Raw genomic sequence first — 14,983 nt, forward strand, 5'->3', positions numbered from 1 at the left:
ATGAATGGGGTTGTGCATTGGTGTGGGGATTTTGGTTGTGTAAAAAGTGACTGGGGATTGTATCTGCAGCGGGTTTGTGAGTTGGTTCAATGCAAGAGTTTGGGTTGGGCACTTGGCACAAATGAGAGCAGGTAGGGTATGTGCATAAAAGTGGACAGTTGGAAGGCAAGCATGGGTGGTAGACACACATGGTCATGGGTAGGTGCTGTGTTCGTGACAGAGAAAGGACTGCTTTATGTATATGCCAAGAGAGTGGGTAGATGGTGTTCAGTGTGTATGAACTTGTATGCAAGTAGGGGTGTGTGAGAGAGGCCCAATTCATGTGTTACTGCAGGGGTCTGGGAACCACTTCCCTGTGGCTTTTCCCCGCAATGCTCTGGACACATCCAGATGGAGGGACCACGAGTGAGGCAAATGCTTTGTTGCCTTTCTCTGCAAAAGGTCCCAGGGCAGAGTGATGCCAGAATGGGAACAAACATAGGAAGGAACCACAAAGAATTATTCTAAGTATGTGCCTGGCCACAGAGATTGAGTGCCAGGTACTCCATGTGTGTACCATAAAAATGGTGAGAGTAGAAGGGGTTGGGGTCTGTGCAAGTAGGGGTGTTAAGAGACACATCTACAGAGCTTGGGTACTGTGTGTGTGTGTGTGTGTATGCAGAGTGAGTTAATAAGTGTAGGTAGTCCATGGGGTGAATGAGAATGGTGTGCACATTACAAAGAATGAGCAGAGGGGTGTGTGTGGGGGGGCTCAGCTCTTTTATCCCCTCCTCTTGCAGAAAGATAGTGCCGTCTGCCCTTCCACTTTCTATACAGCCAACAAATATGGGTAGTATTAATACTGCACCTAAATCAGCAATGGCTGTAATCATAATAACCCTGCAATGTCTGCAGTTTGGAGGAAACAAAATATAGTCTTCCATGGACAGGATAGCAATTTTAGACGTTCCGTTTATTAATTTTCCTCCAACAAAAAGGGAAAAAGTTCCTATTATGGTAGTTAAAATCTGAGTTTGTTGGGGAGGATCAGAGGGCCTTGATTTTCCATTTGTGGAAGAAGCAAATTCCCAAAGGGAACATATATGAGTCACGGAATCCAGTTTTCATCCCTATAATGGGATAATTTAACTTTTCTTATACAGGAGGGAATGCGAGTGTCATGGAATCCAGTATTCACCCCTATAATTGGATAATTCAACTTTTCTTATACAGGAGGGAAAGCAAAGGAGGATCATGGGACTGCTTTTCCACCAGAAGAAGGTCACACACAGTTGTTGGCTTGGTATTGCTAGTACAGGGGGTGGGGGAAAGAACTCTGTCCACCCATGTAAGAGTGACCAGGGGTATATAATTGTCTGTGTGCATTTTAAGAAGCTGGGCCTGAACTTTATGGAACAAGATCATTCTCCTTCCTCATGACAGCTCCAACAAGCAGCTGTTTCGTGTCTGTATGTATCTAGAGAGTGAGGTAGGAAGACATAACTACAGTGTTGAGCTACTGCTTAGAGTGCTGTAATCACAAGATGTGCTGAACAACTTACACAGTTCAGCCACACCATGACTACGACACTAAGATCCAATGCACCAGCCCAGGCTGTGGAGAAGGCGGCGTTTTTGTCTCCTCGTGTCTTGTCACATTGATGTGACAGTGGTGGAGGAGGGGAGTAAAGGATGGAATAACCACTCCTACCCCATCCACGCTGCAAAAAGTTACTAGGCCCATTTATGAGGTAGAAAGCAAAGGCCGGTCTCCTCAGCGGATTTGTAACAGATCCTTCCATCATACTGGGTTTCACACAGCAGTGTGGAGGCGGGCAAGACAAAAAGATGGGAGGAGAGGGGGCCACTCTGCTGCCACTGGTGGGAGGATGCTTGCAGAATAAAATAGACACTTTAAAATATTGGTTTACAGAGGAGGTGGCTGGTGGGCCCTTTTCTGAGGGAAGGTGAAGGGCCGGCACTACTCAGTCAGCGGAAGGGCCACTGCTGTATCTTACGAAGGACTCTTGGGAGATTTCTGCTTGATGGCAGAATTAATTTAGCCTGATACAAGGAACCACCTTTGGGAAGACTGGGCAGCGGCAGGAGGACATGGCTAGGCTGCCTACAAGGGGCCCCACAGTGTTTTAGATTCTCTTTCCCCCATAACAGAAAGCTTGAACTGCTTGGCCCACCAATGAAAGGACATGGCGGGAGGTGACCCTTTCCCCTCAGAAAAGCGGGTCTGGGGATCTGTCTCTGTGGACCGACTCGCAAACACCATTTCTCTCCATACTGCCGTCAGAGTGGCAGAGTCTGTGTTGATGCCTGGATGTCCTGGGTCTGTCGGTCTGCCAGTCGGTGATGCACATGGACAGAGCAGGCCCCCACGTGCCAGAAATCCACTGCAAAGAGGCCAAAGAGCACGAACAGGTCCATGGCCAGGGCCCATTCACAGTAGGCAGCTGCAGAATCCAGATTCAATGTAAAAAGCACAACCGCTGGGGTTAAAGAATCAAGGAGAGGAACCAGCCAGTATCCATCAACCCCAAAATAGATTCTGGATGGGGTGGGAAGAGCCCAGGGCCCTCTCCAGGACTGAGGGGCTCCGGGGCAAGATGCCCATCAGTAGGCCTCATCCTCCTCACCATCATTGCTGCCAGCCACTGCCTTGAGGCAGAATAGACGCTTGGCATGCAGAAGGTTCCAGGTTCAACCCCCAGCATCTCCAGTCAGGGCTCAAAAAGAATCCTGCCTGAAACCCTGGAGAGCCACTGCCAATCAGCCTCAACACTACTGGGATAGATGGACCGACGGTCTGACTCTGTATAAGGCTGCTTCCTATGACGGGGATAAAGTAGGTGAGTAGCAAATGGCAGTAGCACATAGTAATCTCCTTTGGGACAGAGGATGGATGAGCAAACAGCAGGGCCAGCACACTCTTGCCAGTGACCCCCCTGCCAGGTTAGGGGGCCCTGGCTAGTGCCTGATCATGCTGACCCCTGACACCAGCCTTCGAAAAGTCCCAGGTGCTAGGCCACCCAGGCTCCTAAAGAACAATAAAGGTAAAGGTGTCCCCAACCAGTCGTGCCCGACTCTAGGGTGTGGCGCTCATCCCCGTTTCTAAGCCGAAGAGCCAGCGCTGTCCGAAGACGCTTCCGTGGTCATGTGGCCGGCATGACTGAACACCGAGGTGCACGAAACGCTGTCACCTTTCCCGCCGAAGCGGCACCTATTTATCCACTTGCAATTTCTTGCTTTCGAACTGCTAGGTTGGCAGGAGCTGGGACCGAAGACAGGAGCTCACTCCGTCACGCAGCACTCGGGTCTCGAACTGCTGTCCTGCCGACCTTCCGGTCTGCAGTTCAGCGTCTTAACCACTAAGCCACCGCGGCCCCTTAAAGAACAATAAGGGCATTTAAATTCTTTGGGACTACTTGATGCCAAACCCTACAGATTTAAAGTATTTTTCTCAGATCTGTACAGCACCACAACTGCTCATCCCTGAAGAAAAACCCCATGAAGCTCGCAGCTCTTCTAAACAGCTTTGGTACAAAGATACTTGCAATTTCACCGTTTCTGTGCCCTTCAACCCCCCCAAGACACCCCCATCAATGAGCTTTGAGGTCCCCCACATAATTCTCTAAATCCTGGCCTGGAATTCTTACCCCCTTTCTCCTTCCCCCTCCCCACAACTCTAGATGCCACGTTCAGGATACTGCCGATAAAGAAGGCAGCGCCGCAAAAGCTGAGGGAGAACCGGAGTGGCGCCATCCACAGCCCTCCATGTCTCGGATTCACTCGGTTGGTAAGAAACGCTTGGACCCAGAAATAAACGATGCCCACCACAAAAGCCAAGAAAGCTCCCACCAGATGGGTTTCCAGCTGGTTATATTGCTGTCGGAGAGGGAAAACAGAATAACATTATCAGCATTTTCTCCACCACCAACTCCATTCAGAGCTTATGTTATGGGGGAGGGAAAGATAGTGGGGCCTTTAATGAAACCCACAAGCCTGGATCCCCCCAAATTTTAGCCAAATAATGCCCCCACATCTGCTAAAAGGAATAGCTAAAGGGATACTCAGCTGGCTCTTCCTCGTGCTACATCTTACCTGGAAGTTACCCACAAGAGATGAACCAAAGGCAAAAAGGAGGCCTAGAATAAGCCCAGCTAGATTTAAACGGGAGTGACAGCCATAATCTCGCACCTGTTGGTATTTGAGATAGCAGATCACCATGCCTGGAAGAGACATAATGCTAAATTCACTACATTATAGACTCACTTAATCTGCTGTCCCAGCGTTTTCCATGTGCCATATGTATTGTATATATGCAAAAACTGGGAAGTGAACAAAGGATGTTATACCCTAAGAATTTCAGACATATTTTTAAAATAAAAAGATCAAATTTCTAGTCCTTAAGGTGGAGAAAGGAAGCTGGGTGGGGTATGCAGAATTTCAAGTGGTTTCATTGACCTTGTCTTTCCTTCTCCAAATGACTAGCATAAGTCTAAGAACAAGGAATCAAATGAAAGACATTTCTACAGCTTGCAGAACTTAGGTTTGGTTGGTACAGAATTTGTGGCTATCCTCAGTAGAGAAGTTTGCTTTTGGTAGCAAAGAGTATTGACACAAGCTTGGAATCTGCTTCCTCTAGTTTACCTGGAAGCTGATTCCAGTTGGGGGCAGGAGAGAGAGGAGATATTTGTTTTGTCCTCATAACGGTAGGATTCAAAGCTATCCAATGATTGGCAGCAGGACTCTCAAAAGAAATTACTTCTTTACATGATGCATAGAAGGAATTTATTGAACTCACTGACCTAGGAGGGAGGGCATGTTCAAATGGCTTGGATAGCATTGAAGGGGGAGTAGACAAATTTATGGAGTGGAGGTCTCTCACTGGCTCTTTTGGCAGTTGGGGTTGGGATTCATCTGCGTGTGGGGATGAACAGCACTCTTCCCCCTGCATGGACAAGTCCTGACCCCTGCCACCTCACATCTGAGATCAGAAAACACAGCAGGGATCGTTGCTACCAGACTGGGATTCCCAGCTGTGATCTCTGATCTCAGGTTGGAGATAGCAGGGGGGTGCCCTCTGAGGGGTTTCCTCTGGGAGGGGGGCTTGGAACCTAAAGCCTTCCCCTGCAGAAGCTTCAAGAGGTAGCGTAGGCCAGATTGGGATGCCCCATGGGCCAGAGGATCTATACCCCTGCATTAGAGAGAGGTATCAGCATGCTGGGGGGAACCATTTGCACAAGTACAGAAACTTTTTAGAGCCCCCCCTCCTCCCAGAATATGAGGACTCAGCATGCTTAGTGAGAAAACAAAAAGGGGGTGGGAGGGAAAGAAGGAATGGACTGGAACCCTGAAGTGAAGCACTCTACACTGCAACATTTTGTTGCAGGTCCTAGTTGCAGTAGAAAAAAACATAATTGACTTACAATACATTCTTAAGGGTTCAAAATATATACAGCCTACATTGAGTGAAAATGGCAGGCTGTGCACAGCATGGTACCTTGCAGTCCAATCCTATGCACATTTACTCTGAAGCAAGCCTCACTGAGTTCAATGCAACTGACTCCCAGCTGCACGCATGCAGGACTGCAGCCTTACTGTTTAGGTGCGTGTGTGTACACCAGAAACACCCCCCCCCCCGAGGTTAAACACCTAGAGAGGGAGCTGAACATGGAAGAATGACAGCTGTAGCAAGTCACGCTGACAAAAATGTTAACAAGTCCTTCCCTAAAGACAAAAAAATCCATCACTAAGGACAGCGATTTACCAGGGAATAAAATATTCAGGACTGTTCCTGGGAAACAGCATATGAAAGACAGAATTAGAAAGATCAAGCTCACCTAAAAAAGCTGCTACATTAAGAACTTGACCAAATAGACAGCTCTGGGGTGGGTAGGCGCCACACGTGCTGAGGAGAGACAAGGTGGGAAATGTTACACCACTAGAGCCCAGCAGATCCTGGGGGCTGGGGGAGCTTTCTGAGAAATCCACTGAACTCATACCTGATATATGGAAATGCTTCTGTGATGTTCACAGAGCCATTTGCAACCGCCATGGCAAACCTGAGGAAACAGGAACCTCATGAGACAGCTAGAGTTGCCAAACCACCAAAGCTCGTTTTAGTCTTCCTAATCCATTTAAGTCGCAGCGTAACACATCACCCGCTCTCCCTCACCCGCCCCAAAACAGAAAGTTCCATGGTCAGTTTCCTTGCAAAGAGAGAACCCTGAAGACTTGTGGGGTTTTAAAAATAGTATAAAAATACCAGATGAGCAGGCAGGGGAAGAGAAGAGAGGGAAAGACCTGGTTTGTACGTAACTGCTATTCCTGGGCTGTTCAACCCATGAATTGCCAGGATACAACAGGAGCGAGTGATTGCATCGCCCTCGCACGCTGGCCACTTCTGCTTTACATCTGGCTTTGTAAGCAACACAGGAATCCCCCTTGTTGTCGTGACACGTGAACCCAAATTTTAACCCAATAACAAACCATGGGTGAACATTGAATTAAAACTCCGGGGTGTTTAATCCTAAACATCCCAGAGGGCGAAGTTTGCACGTCACAACAGCAACCCAGGAATGGGATGTTCCTAAGCTGGATGTAAAGCGGAAGTGACAAGTGAGCAAGGGCAGTGTGCTCGTGCCGGCATGGCATGACTAACTATTGGTTGTTAAACCCATAGTCGTGACATGCTAATGTCTGTGATTACTGAAGCAAGCAGGGCTTTCAGATGAGGCTGCAGCCCTGGCCATACCTCATTTGAAATTAAAATAGTTAAGCGTTCACAAGTTTTGTCACATGCTACAGAGAACTTGTGCTGCCAAAAGAATGCATGCAAATCATATGGAACTGAGCACGCGAGCTCAGTGGGCACCATTTGTTATGACTGCTGAACACTTAAAAAACAACACATTTCCTGATCTTTTGGTGAGGGTGGCCAAGCTGTCTAGTCAAGGGGTACTTCTAGATGAGGCTTTTATTATGCAGTCACCATGCCTCATTCATGGAATTTTACTGTGTGTGTGTGTGTGTCCAGCAGACCTTGTCTTTGATTTGGAGCCCTCCCATGAAGGAAGAAAAGATGGAGCAGCTGTACAGTGCCTTTCAGTTGTTAACAATAGGAGCTGTCCATCTGGAAGAAGCACTCCAAATGTTAGCAGTGTGCTGAATGCATACATTCAGTGTGTTGAATGCATACATATGGGTACACACACACACCCCTACCTTGTTTGTTTCATAGTACTGTAGGGTTGACAACAAGCCAGGGCGGGGAAATAAAACCTAGCCTGCCCTTAACCCAGCCTTCCCCGACCTGATGCCCTCCAGATGTGTTGGACTGAAACTCCCATCATTCCCAGCCAGCAATGGCCATGCTGGCTGGGAACAAAGAGTGTTCCAGTCCAACACATCTGGAGGGTGCCAGTTCGGGGAAAGCTGTCCCATTCCTTTAACTGTGGCTTGGTACACAGCTATTAGCAAGTGATGCTCTTCACAGAGGGCTAAGCACAACCACCTGCTAATCAGGGCTGAGCAGAACTGCTGTTAAAAGGATGGCTGCAGGGGCCAGGTTCAAAAATTTGATGGGTGCACCCCACTCTGCTTGGGGGGGGGGGTGTCCTTTTTTCTAGCAGGAATCTGTACGCCAGGGGAATCTTTGCTAGACTAAGAGAGAGAACAAACAGATTTCGGAGCAGTGAACATAAAAGATAAAATAGTAAAAGAATACAAGATTAAAACACCACATTAAAATTATACTTTTAAAAACAACAACAACAACACACATATTGTGTTTTTAAAACAATATGTTTGTTTTAAAAAGAAACATATTGCAAAAGCCAACTAACAAACAACCCCAAATCAAACCAAACTGCAAAATAAAAACAGGAAGTTGCTTTGTACCAGTTTGGACTATTGATCCATCTAGCCCAATATTGGATATTTCAACTGGCTGCCGTTCTCCGGGGTCTCTGGCTAAGAGGGATTGTCCCCCTTGCTTGCAACGCGATCCTCCTACCTTCCGCATACAAAGCAGGTGCTGTGCCATTGAGCTCCTGCCTGCCATTGTCCCCAAACCGGATCTGAGCTGACGAGGCCCCCTTTCCCGCTCTCCAGCTCAGCTGGCCCTGGCTCGGCCTCAGCCGTGCCCCCACTCACCCCACCCCAGAGTCAGCCCATTCCACAGATGGATTACTCACACAGCCCAGAAGCCGATAATCCCCCCTACAGTTAGGAGCACGGGAAGCAGAGCCCAGAGCCACATGGTGGAAGAAGACCTAAAGACGAAAAACAGACGGAGACCATGCCAAGAGCAGCCTCAGGATCCAGGATTCCTGGGTTCTTTAGGAATAAAGTGGAAAGGTGCCTGGGTGGGAGGTCAGATTCCTGGGTTTTAGTGTCCCATTATGATGGAGTAGGTTGGCCTGAGCAAAGAAATAGGATCTTGGAATCTTGTGGGGTGGGTTAGGAGGAGGGTACAGACTAGTGGCTTAGACAGCTGCAAGCCAAGCCTCCATGAGTTGCTCAGTTTGTCCCATCAGCGAAATGATTCCAAAATGCTACTAAGTCCAGGGGGCCTCATCTCTCCTCTCCAGGAAGCTCCTGCCTTGCTCTGTACCACTGGAATTAAAGAGAGAAAAAGAGAGAAAGATTTGTGCTGACGGAATACTTATCAAGTTTCTCTGCCCCACCTCTCACTCATCGAGGCTGGGCTCCTTCCAGAAATTAAAGCAAAAGATGCTCTTCGTAGGGTCTAGAGGTCATGGGGAAAATGGACTGCATCAGGATGTGGGAACTGCCTCAAATTATACCACTTGAGAATGGGCAAAGTCAGGAGTCCCTTGTGGGGCTTTGGAACAGGGAGTTTGGGAACCAGGATTTCTGGGTCCTGTTTTGTCCTTTGAGTCTTCAGGGCCATGGTTTCCTTACCAGGGAATTTTCTGCTAGCTGTGCCTTTTTTTCTCCTCTTCAGGAACACACCTTTCTCTCCAGCAGGTAGAAAGTGTAGTGTGCCAGGAAGCCTTCCGATAACCCCACCCCAGCTTGGGCAAAGGGCACGGGGATATGGTAAGACTTTTGTCCCCAAGGGACACCGTTTCACTGCCATATCAATGGCACTTTGAGCAAAAGATTGATCCCTCCATGTTTGGCTTGTTATGGTTGAATCACTCCTTCCTAACAGAGAACTGGTCTGACTGAATTCTCTCTGGGGAGATTTGGGGATACAGGGTTACAGAAGGGAGTGCTTGGAAGCTGGGACTCCTGGGTTCTGGTGAAGGGGAGTGGGGTTCAATGGTTTGGGGCAGGGAAGGTGCCAGCAGCCAGAAACAGTTCAGCTTTTCCAAAGTGAGATTCTGGAACCTAGAAATCTGCCTTATACTGAGCCAGATGGTCCATCTAGCCCAGTATTGTTGTCAATGACCAGGTTTGCATGATCACTGCAGCCCACCACAGCTTATTTAAGCCATGATAAGTTGCAGTGCATGCTGGGCAACTTTTGATATTCGAGCCGTGACTGCAGCTTGTTGTGTCATCCCAACCCAGCAAGGGTGGGTTGTTGGCATGGTTAACAAACCACCCAGAACCCTGGCTGTTTTAGGGTTGTGGATGGTTTGTTAACCACACCAACTATCCACCCTCACCAGGTTCAGACTGCACAACAAGCTGTGGTCACGGCTTAATTACTGAAAATGGCTTCCTGCACCTGCTGCAACCCAATGTGGCTTACATAAGCCACAGTGGACTGCTTGATCATGCAAACTGGCCCACTGAGACCTGGTTTGCATGATCACTGGTTAACCCCACCATGCATGCTGGCTGGATTTCCATAATTACCCTCACTGGTGTGGCTTGCTGTGTTGTCTGAACCTGGGAAATATGGCTTGTTTGAATGGGTAGCAACCCTCAAATAACACATGAGCTGCTGGGTTATTTGAAGGTTGCCCCCCCCCCCCAGCCATGCTGCCCGGGTTCAGATGATGCAGCCAGCCACAACAGCTAGGGTAATGAGAGAAGCCCAGCTGGTGCTCACGGCAAGGGAAATAAGCCACCCGGGCTCATTTCCCTTGCCACAGCCATGCAAACAGGCACAGTCTGCCTGTGGCTCACCAGGGTTTCAGGCAGGATTCTTTCCTAGCCCTACCTGGAGATGCTGAGGGTCAAACCTGAGACCGTCTGTATGCAAAGCAGGGGCTCCACCATGGCTTTTCTGGAACAGGGGGCTCTTGAAATAAGAGGAGTTAGTGGCCTGGTGCAGAGGTCACATTTAGATTCTCCAAACCTAGAGTTGCTAAAATCGAAACAGAAAACCAGAGGCAGCCTTTTAGATCTCACAATGCGACCTTTAAATCTGGAGCCATAAGAGACACGGCCTGCAATGGTGTGGGGGCCAGACGTGAAAGAGGGCAGGGCTCCCGTTCCTTTAATGGCGGTGTGGACAGGGGAGTTTCAGCAGGGCATGCTTGTCATGCACCTGCTGAAATCCCCTCTTCTTCTACACAACTATTAAAGGGCAGGAGCCCTGTCCTCTTTTGCATCTGGCCACCCTTCCGCTGCAGCCTCTCCTGCCTGGCCCTGTTGTTTATCCTGCTTGCCATGTGGTATATCTGGAGCCTTAAGCAATTATGGGAGGTTGGGGAGCAGGGAGGTTGGTTGACAGGGCCAGGGAGAGAATGGTCAGAAGGAGCCAACATGGCCTTGTCCTCTGTGGCACCAGGAAATTTAAGCACCACCCTCTCTAGATGTGTTGGACTGCAACTCCCACAATCCCGGAGTTGGCTGGGAGATTCTGGGACTTGTAGTTGCAGGCACCAGGTTGGGGGAGGCTGGCATACACACTTACCTGAGAGTAAGTCCCATTGAACGTTAAGGGGCTTACTTCTGAGTAGACATGCAGGATTGCTCTGTAAAAGGTGCATATTCTCCAGCTTTGAATCTGGCAACCCTAGACAGACCATAACTGTCTGTCACACACTCCTGTGAGGCACACAGGCACACTGTGAGGCACACTCCTTTCTCCTCCATTGTGCACTGATTCTCTCCTTACTTCCCTGGTTTCTTCTACCCGCAGCTTGCCATGTCATCCACGCAGGGCCAATGTTGCTTCGCCCTAACTAGTTGCTGAGGAACACGAGCAGGAGGGCGCTGCTGCACTTCTCCTCTTATGCTGGGGAAGGCTGTTTTAGCTCAACACCCTTCCCTCTACTTGACTCCAAATGGGCCCATGGCGTAATCCACCCCCTTTTAAAATAAAATGGCGGGAAACCCATTAAACAAAAACCACAAAAAACTCTTAGGGCAGCCAAGACTGCCGGATGCTCCAAGAAAAGAAGCAGCAGCCAGCATCCACCGCCTTTTACGCTGGTTGCAGTCGACCTGTTCTTAGGTTGGGATGTTACTCTGCAGGCTTACACAAGGTCAGTGAAGTTAGGAATCTTGAATTTAGGGAATTGGAAGAGGTGCCACTGAGTTGGCAGGAACCCCAGGAGGGCTGAGCCAGGTAAACCTCAGGTGTGTGACACATTTTACGACCTATGGATCAAATGAGAGTTGTTACGCATTTTATGACCCATAAAGCGAGCCTCTATGTAACTGGAGATAAAATTATTTGTGTAGTTTTTGTGCTGTCCTGGGACATTTATAAGGCATGGCTAATATTTTACTCTGTTTCTCCACAGTAAAGCTAACCATGCATTATTTTTAACATCTGACCCTCGCTGCCTTAATGGCTGCCGGCATGTTTGCTCTTTTATATCCCCATATATATTTCCAGGTGTTTGGGGCACTTGTCTGTCAGGGAAATGTTGGGAATAATGAGTAACATAGGAAGACGCCTTCTACGGAGTCAGGCCCTTGGTCCATCTAGCCAGGTATTGTCGACACTGACTGGCAGCAGCTCTCCTGGGTTTCTGAAAGGAGTCTTTCCCAGCCCTATCTGGAGATGCTGGGGATCGATCCTGTGACCTTCTGCATGCAAAGCACTGAGCAAAGGCAAGGTGGGTACAAAGCTGGGGTGCATTTGGTGGGAAGTAAGGTCAGCGAGCTTCAATCCTAAAGGAAATCAACCCTGAGTGCTCATTGGAAGGACAGATGCTGAAGCTGAAGCTCCAATATTTTGGCCACCTAATGCGAAGAGAAAACTCCCTGGAAAAGACCCTGATGCTGGGAAAGACTGAAGGCAAAAGGAGAAGGGGACGGCAGAGGATGAGATGGCTAGATAGCCTCACCGATGCAATGAATATGAACTTGAGCACGCTCCGGGAGAGAGCGCAGGACAGGAAGGCCTGGCGTGCTATGGAGAAGGCAAAAGGAGAAGGGGACAGCAGAGAAGGAGAAGGCAAAAGGAGAAGGCAATGGAGAAGGCAAAAGGAGAAGGGGACGGCAGAGGATGAGATGGCTAGATAGCCTCACCGATGCAATGAGTAGGAACTTGAGCACACTCCGGGAGAGAGCGCAGGACAGGAAGGCCTGGCGTGCTATGGTCCATGGGGTCACGAAGAGTCGGACACGACTGAACGACTGAACAACAATGCATGTGAAGTGCTTTGTACACTGGAAAGCACTATCAAAATCCTTTATGTTATTACTACACAAGTAGAGAGGAGAATTTCAACAGCCTTTTGCAAAAAGTATTTGCTGAATCCATGTGCATCAAGAATGGGTTCCATTTTTCTAAAAGTATGAGAAAACTGGAAAGCACCTAAAATGTATCCAAAAGGGGAGAGCTGGTCTCAAGATGCTGGAAAAATAGTTTATTCTTTTTCTTCTTAGAATAGTTTATTCTAAGAAGCTCAATGCGTTTTGGCCCAAAATTGTTGGGGGCGTTCCTCAGGGAAATTCTTAAAAATCCTTTGGAAAACTCTGTCACGACTGACTCATACCTTTGAAGATAGGCAAATGTATGAGCCAGTGCTGACAGAGTTCTCTGAAGGATTTTAAAGAATTCCCTGTGGAAGGTCCCAAATAATATTGGGCTGAAGCGTTTTGGGCTTCTTAAAGAATACACTTTTTCCCCGCAGCATCTTGATACGATTTTTCTAGAAACTGATCAGGATATCTAGGATTTGACAATCTTTTATTAGTCTGGTTTGGACATAACAGTGAATATTAGCTTACCTGTACGTGCTTGAGCCTTGTGCTTGCGTACTCCCCCTTCCTGTGGTGCAACTGAGAGGACAAGATTGGAAGCTTTTGCTTCCCATTACAATTAACCACAGTTTGTATTATGTCTGAATGCTAAAGTGTGCTTAGTCTTAACTATGCTTAGTCAAAACAAGCCAGCTTCATAAACCATGGAGTGAAATTGGATTGTTTCAACTAAGGCTATGATTTGTCCAGGTTCAGGCATAATGCTAAGCTGTGGTTAAGTCTGAAGCAGAAGTGAAAGCTTCCATATACCTGCTTGTCCTGGAGGAAGACAGAGAGCATGCGACCCTGAACTCACCTAGCCTTGTTCTTATAATGATGAATCATTGTTCATCATTACATTTGAACATGGCCATTAAGTAGAGATTTTGACCATCATTAGTATATTTATGTACCGCCTTCTAACTGAGATGCGTTTCTTTGTTTTGTAGTACAGAGTAATTTGGAATTTGGCTGCAAAGTTATCAAATCTTGTATAGGCAGTGATTCTTAAAGTGAATACTCTGTGACCTGATTTGCACATAATAACAACCCAGAGTACGGGTTGAATATGGGTTGAGTACACGTTGTTGTTGAATTGTGGGTTGTTACGTATGAACCCTGCGCTACGGTTTAACTATGGGTTGTTAACCACAAACAACCCAGGAGGAGAACCCGTAGTTTGTTGTTGGGTTGTGAACTCTAGGTTGGTCAAAGTTAACAACTCATAGTTAAACCATAGTGCAAGATTCACACGTAATGACAACCCACAATTCAACAACAAGCCACGATTAAATGGCAACCCATACTCTGGGTTGCCGGTACATGTGAACTAGCCTGTCTGTGCTCAGAATTATTGTCCCTCAATGTATTTTTACAAACTTTCTCAAATAAAATCCTGACATGGGAACAGCTTCTTAAACTTCTATAAGCTTATTTAGGAAAGTCCAAGGGCAAATACTGGGCTTTTCCACAAACTCAAAATGATTTGATTTTTAAAAATCATAAATCATAAGACCTTGATAAAATTAAATCATGTTATTAAAGGCAAATGTACGTGTGATAATTGTCAGGTTTTTGTTCAAAACTTGCAATCTGATAGATGTTTAGGAAGATGTGATGTAGTTTCCTTAATTTGAGAACATCTGAATGGAGAGAGTTCACAAGAGCAACAAAAGAAAAATATTAGAATCTAGTGGAGATGGAATAAGTGAAAGTTCTGTTTAAACAGAAACATGCCACTATATTTTTCAAGAAAAGAAATAAACTTTGCACTTGTTGGAGAAAAGAGTCACTTTAAAGTTCAGGAGGAAATGCTTGGAAATAGATGAAAAATTAAGAAAGGAAAGGAGGTCTATGTTTACCTTTCAGATTTCTTGCAGAGATCTCGTTCTTAGAAAATAAATAATTTTCTTAAAGGTGTAATATAATTTTGCACCACCAGATGGTACTATCAATATTCCAAATTAATATCCGTCCAACCCTTGGAAAGTAATCATCTTGCAATTGCTTGCTTTAAAAGAAAAGAATGATAACCTCGGGTCCTAATTTAGATTAGTACTTAAATTAAAAAGAAGACAACTAAAGACACCTATAATATTTCTAGGTTTTTTTTCCCACTTTGAACTTTCGTCTTCGCTTTGCATATTATAGCTACTGTTGTCATTGTATTAATCAATGCACTGAATTTGATTTGTAACCAATGATTTATATTTTATACTTATAATATTATGCAAACTAATAATGGAAATTTGAAGATGTTCATCAAAAATGTTTTGATTAGTGCAATGATCAAGATTATATATAAATTTGACTTGTAAAAGGATCTATATGTCAGAACGTGATTAGAAATGAAGGATTGCAATATCAC

General features: G+C 46.7%; 1 protein-coding gene across 1 annotated transcript; it reads right to left on the reverse strand.

Moving 5' to 3' along the window:
- Positions 1-933: 933 nt before the first annotated feature.
- On the reverse strand, positions 934-8,968 carry TMEM150B (transmembrane protein 150B). Its single transcript, XM_084808461.1, has 7 exons — positions 8,920-8,968; positions 8,190-8,610; positions 5,997-6,056; positions 5,835-5,902; positions 4,093-4,220; positions 3,699-3,876; positions 934-2,480 (listed from the first exon to the last, which is right to left on the reverse strand). The coding sequence occupies exons 2-7, from the start codon at positions 8,252-8,254 to the stop codon at positions 2,281-2,283; spliced, it is 699 nt and encodes a 232-aa protein (XP_084664587.1). The 5' UTR covers positions 8,255-8,610; positions 8,920-8,968; the 3' UTR covers positions 934-2,280.
- Positions 8,969-14,983: the final 6,015 nt, after the last annotated feature.

Source organism: Heloderma suspectum, chromosome 6 (genome assembly GCF_057233095.1).
Source record: "Heloderma suspectum isolate Gila_16-S chromosome 6, 16-S_ref, whole genome shotgun sequence".
Lineage (NCBI taxonomy): Eukaryota > Metazoa > Chordata > Lepidosauria > Squamata > Helodermatidae > Heloderma > Heloderma suspectum.

Coding starts and splice junctions, on each gene's coding strand:
- TMEM150B (XM_084808461.1), bottom strand. CDS start 8,254: ATGTGGCTCTGGGCTCTGCTTCCCGTGCTCCTAACTGTAGGGGGGATT. Junction 5,903..5,996: donor GAAGCATTTCCATATATCAG/GTATGAGTTCAG, acceptor GTCTCTCCTCAG/CACGTGTGGCGCCTACCCAC. Junction 3,877..4,092: donor CTCTTGTGGGTAACTTCCAG/GTAAGATGTAGC, acceptor CCTCTCCGACAG/CAATATAACCAGCTGGAAAC.